Source organism: Rhagoletis pomonella, unplaced genomic scaffold (genome assembly GCF_013731165.1).
Source record: "Rhagoletis pomonella isolate Grant_MI unplaced genomic scaffold, Rhpom_1.0 Rhpom_scaffold_00011, whole genome shotgun sequence".
In the NCBI taxonomy this organism is placed as follows: domain Eukaryota; kingdom Metazoa; phylum Arthropoda; class Insecta; order Diptera; family Tephritidae; genus Rhagoletis; species Rhagoletis pomonella.
In genome coordinates this window covers 4,323,171-4,329,477 of record NW_023458565.1, presented here as the reverse complement: position 1 = coordinate 4,329,477, position 6,307 = coordinate 4,323,171, and the positions used below count along the sequence as shown (strand labels likewise).

Below are 6,307 nucleotides of genomic sequence, written 5' to 3'. Positions count from 1 at the left end.
AAAAAAAGCTCTGGGATGAGATAATCGCAAAGCAATTTGTGATTTATTATTTTTTTTTCTAAATCTATAATTTTTTCATTGAATAGAATTGGCTATTCGACATTTTAGTATTAAATTTTGTAGCAACCATATCTGCTTAATCAGTTAAAAACTTTCCTGTTGCATATATGTATGTATTTCGTAAATTGCCTTACCCACCAAAGCAACGGCAGCTGAATTATCTTTACATTGCACTAAGATGACTTCAAGATAAGAATATGTTAATTCTCATAGCAGTGTGCGATCTTAAAGATTAAAATAATCTTATCTTTTCTATTACAAATACATATCCTAATAGTGTAAATAATAAGATAGATTCAACAATAATATGAAAAACTTTTTACATTTTAGCTGAAGCGATGGATAAGCATTTATTGAAACTGAAATCAGTGATATTGAAAAGTGCTATATCCAACTGGAGTCAAACGCACACAGAGGAGCGTACGCGCGAAAACGCCGTGGTAAAAGCTTTGCACAGCCTCCTAAGAATAGCAGAGCAATACTCTACCAGCAAAGCCCTTGCAGATTTCAATGAAAGCAACGACCTTGATAATACCGCCAGTGAGGATGCGGCTTTACAATCGCCTCTCCGTCCGCGTGCGCGATCTTTTACCAGTACAAAAACCCATGGCAAAAACAGCAACGCGACCACACCACGTACGCCTGTGCCAAAGAGGCCGATCTCCGGCGAAAGTTGCGATGCAGATTATTTTTCCACGCGAATGTCAGTATTCTGTGAGAGTGAAATGGAGCTCAGCGAGAATGAGCACGATGACAACTATATAACGGCGGACGAGGGCTACGAAGCTGATGGCGAGATACCTGAAATATCTGAATCTGAAACTGAGTTGGATAAGGCAGAATTTTGGAATTCATTTCAACCAAGTTCTCGTTATCGTACACATCTGCTACACGATGGTCTTTGTCAGTTGGTAGTTGAAATTCTTATTGAGCTGTCAGAAAGATGCATCCACAATCCGGTGGGTTGGAGTGACTGTTTGGTGCAACTGGCAAATCGTCTATTCGTAATTCGAGCTCATATAGGAGACTCACTATTTTTACTGCGTGGCTTTGCACCAGTTTTGAAGTGCGGCGATCCACGCCTGAGAGGTTTGTATCGTAGATATAACGGTTGAAATGAGTTGCAGCAGTTAAAACTGCTCTACATGTACTAAATATTTACTTTTTTAGAACTTCAACAAGCCTTGCTAGAGTTAATTGTGGACATAAACACTCCGGAAGTTATCTGCACATATTTTAATATCTTATCCGCCAAAAATCCGCCTGTGGATCTTCTAATAAGATATCTGAATCATAAATGTGACAGTAAACTGAAAAAGCCTCAACCTATGGTCGAATTGGAATTCCCTATGACGATCGGTAGGATATTTTTGATAGTAAATTTCTGCTATAGCTTTAATTTATGTACATTCCATAGATGGCAAATGCACTTCCACGAGCGATCAACGTTTAACAATGGAAATCGATCGCATTCGAAATCAACATATAAATGCGCAAGCCACGACACCATTGTCTCGTACTCCTTGTATCATACCTATAACCCATGCCAGACTGTGGGGCAATGACGGTTTCACACTTTCGTTTTGGCTGCAACTGAAAGGAACAAATATTAACAAATCCTCGTCTTTAATTGCAGAGGATGACCAGCGCAGTTCTCTCGAAAACAATCTGGTAAGCCAGTGTAAAATGATTAACTCTGAGTTGGTTATATATTCTGATTTTTCTTATAGAAAACACACATTGTTTCCATAGGCACCAACCAAGTAATGTTAAGTGTTTATGTTGATAGCAATATGAAATTAGTTTTCGAGACAAGCAAGCCGAATGCCGAGATCCAAACGCAAGCTCAATCGCCGTCAGAGATAGCAAACGGGAATATGGAAGAGAAAAATCAATCCTCAGCAAAAGATGCTGTTACTGATTCAAAAACTCCTACTCCTTTGGTTAGGCCCACAAGTGTGTCCACAAGTCCATCCACTCTGCGAGTTGCTTTGAAACAGACTAAGCTTGTGATTCTTAACAGCTTTAATAACATGCATCTTTTCAAATATCATAACCACCGTCATTCGTATGAGAATTCTTCTGTTGAGCTGAAATTATTTCGATGTACACGGAATAGCTGGACACATGTTGCATTTGGAGTATGTGCTCATCAAGATCATTTAGAGCTAACAGTTTACATTGACGGTGTGGAAGAAGATGTTATAAATTTATATTTCCGAAATATCCGAAGTTCCATAAAAAGTCACGCCTTCCAAATAATATGCCTTGGAGACAGCGCATATTCAGCTATAAGTTCCAATGGCTTGGGTGATAACACAGAATCGCAACGGTTCCACTCTGAGGGATACCCAATACCCTTTAGCATATCTAACTTAATGCTATTCAGTAACAAATTTGCAGCATGGGAAACCATAGCCAACTTGACGGCAATGGGACCGGACTTTTCAGAGCTTGCTCCACTTCAAGTTAACTCCTGGCAGCCGAATTATGGATTTGTAAATTTAAGTAAACTGAAAAAAGCCAATTTTGGTAGTGTTGCGGAATCAATTAAACTGTTGTACGAAGCTCGTATGCTATGCTATACAGCAGAGTCTCCAGATATTGTGATGGGCTATAACAATGAATCAAAAGACGGAGGCGTTGTCAGTGGTGAGTTAAATCTATTGTTTTTACACATTTGGTTTAAGCAGGGCTTAATTTCATTCGGCATTGCAACGCATGTTAAGCTTTTTAAAGTTGTAAACTTTTAGCACTAAATATTTCAGGCAATAGACAAAATAATTTTTAAGCAAAAACCCGAGTAAAACCCTCATATAAAATGTAGGAGTATCGTTAAATTCTTCATGATCCAAGGATCGGAACTAGACCAAATTAGTATGGTGGTTGTTTTTTTTTTTCATTAAAAAGAGATATTCGGTTCTACGTTAGCCGGATTAACCTCGAGCATACACTCCGACTAAGCAAAGACCATCTCAGAGCAGCAACCCTCCATTTTTTTCGCCATGGGAACATGACCTACCAGCTAATATCTTGGACCTCAGTCCGCTACAACAGCTGCAATGACTAGTGTCACCTGAAAGACCACCCGGTCCGAGACCAGCGCGTCAGGCAACACAGGCAACACAGGCACCGAAGGCATAACAAGCACCCCGCGCGTAACCATCACCAGACCGATCAATTAAGCTATTACAGTTTAATAGCAACTGCCTACAAAGTAAGATCGCTGAGAAAGACGATTTCATGAGATGGAATAAAGTCTCAGTCGCGGCGATCCAGGAGACCAAACTCTAATCCGGCTCGGGCTCGGGCCTTCAGAATTAGGACGAGTTCAACGTTCTCCGAACAGATCGCCCCTGGGGTCGTCCTTATATTGCATAACGCGGTACAATACCGGCGCATTACCCTCATGGAATTTCAAGGCTTGGTCATCAAGTCGGTGGATACAGTGCTGGAGATCGTCAGCGTACTTTCCACCCGCCACCAGTTACCCAGCTGGATATCATGCCAATACAAATGCGCTAGATGAACTCTGACACTCCCATCTGGGCAATGACCAGCGGAGTCCAAAGCTTTCTGAACAAATTGACGACTCCACGTTCAGCACTGTAAACGCAGAAGTCGCGGGTGCTGACTACAGCTCGCCAGGCATAATAGCCAGTGGAGGTCTAATAAACTGCATGGGATGGCAACCAGTGCTTACGTTCACATCATACCACCTGCCCATAGTAGTCGCAATAGACCAGCCGAAAGATTTTATTACATCTGAAAACCGCACGGTCCATGAACACAGTGAAGTCCTACTGGGCCCGTTTCACGGAATTGACCGTCCGCAAACTCAATGCTCTTCCACCACCATCATGCGCGTGCATAGCTGAGCGCAATATCTGCAGGATCATTAATGCAGCAGCCGCCAGCTTCATACCAGTCGGCTGGATTGCCAATATTCGACCAGGTTTCTCCCGCAGAAGCGATGGGAGTCGCAGGCGAGCGTGATCCCGGCGATCCACGTGTATCAGAGATCTCAATAAGGACCTTAGAGACCTGGTCAATATACATAAGTGGAAAACGTAGAATGAGCAATTCAAGACCTGCAATCTCTCTAGCGGAGCAAGGAAACTGGACCACATACAAGTCTCTCGCCAATCCGACAAAGCGTAAGAACAATATTGCCCCTGCCACTACCACAACTTCGGATCCACGGTCGTGCGGACGCTTCATCAGCCGGCAATTCGATGCACACCCACAGAGAGGCCAAGCTCGCCGCAGTGTGCTGCGTAAAGCACACAAACTCCGACCCCAAGACACACCAACGTGTTTTACCACAGAAGAGACAGAAGCACTTTAGGTCCTGCTGAAAAAACTGGGACCTGCAAGAGTTGAGTTCATCGTTGAATTCGTACAGATCTCTCTCCTATCCCCAATGACAAAAAACCATGAAAGCACTACTCCTCCCCACCCTGTAGAAACATCCTAAGCTAGCCGAACATCAGCATAGATTCCGCAAAATGCGCATCAAGACCACAGTATCACAATACAGGCCATCACCACACTCATTAGCGAGGGTCTGAACCAACGTCTTTCTTGTGATCTATCTATTGGAGGCGCTCAACATAGGAAACCACGCAACCCTCTGCCAAAACGTCCAGGAATCGACGCTTCCAGCTCAGATGAGACGGTGGATAACCAGCTATCTGTGTGAACGACAATCATCAGTCGAATTACGTAACGCCAAGTCCAAGCCGCGTGGAATTATAAGTAGGGGCCCTCAAGGCGACCTATTCTCCTCGGCACTATTCAATCTCTACAAAACTACCTCCGTCGTCAGCCGAAGTCAACTTGGTAAGCTATGAGCCGCGAAATCTTCACAACGTGGACCAAGGACATCAGCCTCGAACTAGACATATTCGTCACTGGCGCCAAAATACCGTCAACCGACCCCAACATCCTAGGAGTGGTCTTTGATCGCCTGTCCTAATTCTCCGTGCACTCCTCAGCTACCTGCAACAAACTGCAAGCTGTGCTCCTGACACAGTCTTCAAGTCGCTAGCCAGGCGCATCTGGATAGCCGAAAAATAGGGGTTGCTTGCTACCTACAAGGCGATCGGCCGGCCAGTGGTAAACTGTGCAGCGCCAGTGTGGTCGACAGGAACGAGCGACACGCAGTAGAGAAATCTGCAAATATGTCAAACGCAGTCCTGCGTTCGGCCACACGCTGCCATCTCATGTCTTCCGAGCATCACAGTGAAAGAACACAACACCATGTTGTCGAAGCAATTCCTCGTGGAATGTCACCATGGAAATGATCCCAACAACGCCCTGATTCGAAACGATCCGCCCCCACGACACGTGACGACACCTGCCCGACTGGAAACCAGGACTCGAATCGTAACATCCGTTCGCGATTCGAAAGCTATACGAAAGAAAATTACGTGATATCGTCAGTCGTATAAGCTGAATGGTATAAAGAGTACGTTCACGTATATCATAATCCGAAAAATGTGTTTTTACGTGACGAGTAATACGATATCGTATGTGACGATTCGAGCCCAGACGTCGAGCCGTACATAGATCATCCGTTCGAAACAGCGGCGCTCAACAGCCGACTCCTGCCCATAAATATAGAAGAAGCGAAACTACTGAGAGAGACCAGATGCACCCTGGACAATTCCGTTTTTCGTGGGGCCACCGACTCAGCAGCTATCTCTCGCGTTGCTGTGTACTCTGTTGACAATGGCGGCTGCATGCGTGAATACGCAGTTGCAGTCTGACCTCCTTGGCGCAGGTGGTAATTGCCGAGTATTTGCTCAGGGAGAGGGTTAGGCTCCTTGCGGTGAAGAAGAGAGAAATTCGGAGACATAGCCGTTTATTTTGGAGTACAATTCATCAATTCCATTACCACGACAGCCGGTTCTACGTACCAAAATGACTCGGGTTTTACCCGACCAAGGGCTGTTGTTTCGGCGATTTAACCCCGTTTAGGTCAAAGTTGTGTTTCTGCCATGGAAAAGTTTCTCATAAAATCTATTTGACGTACGGAGGCGGGGTAAAACCGTAGGTCTCTCCACTTGCACAGCGTCAGGTATATCTTCATTAGAATCCACGTATAAATACAAGACAATTTTGAAGTGATACTTCTAAATCCAGTTCGGAGATGTTTGCGTTAAAGATTTAACACCACGTACATATGTATATCAATCGATAAAGATAAAGATAAAGATAAAGATAAAGATAAAGATAAAGATAA

The 6,307-nt window shown here is 44.0% G+C and overlaps 1 protein-coding gene across 1 annotated transcript in view; it reads left to right on the top strand.

Moving 5' to 3' along the window:
* LOC118747108 (lysosomal-trafficking regulator) overlaps positions 1 to 6,307 on the top strand; it is a 41,423-nt gene that overhangs the window by 16,245 nt on the left and 18,871 nt on the right. The window contains exons 10-14 of the mRNA XM_036481099.1: positions 391 to 1,149; positions 1,231 to 1,419; positions 1,478 to 1,731; positions 1,791 to 2,016; positions 2,464 to 2,712. Of these exons, the coding sequence (XP_036336992.1) occupies positions 391 to 1,149; positions 1,231 to 1,419; positions 1,478 to 1,731; positions 1,791 to 2,016; positions 2,464 to 2,712 (1,677 nt within the window). The remainder of the gene's footprint in view (positions 1 to 390; positions 1,150 to 1,230; positions 1,420 to 1,477; positions 1,732 to 1,790; positions 2,017 to 2,463; positions 2,713 to 6,307) is intronic.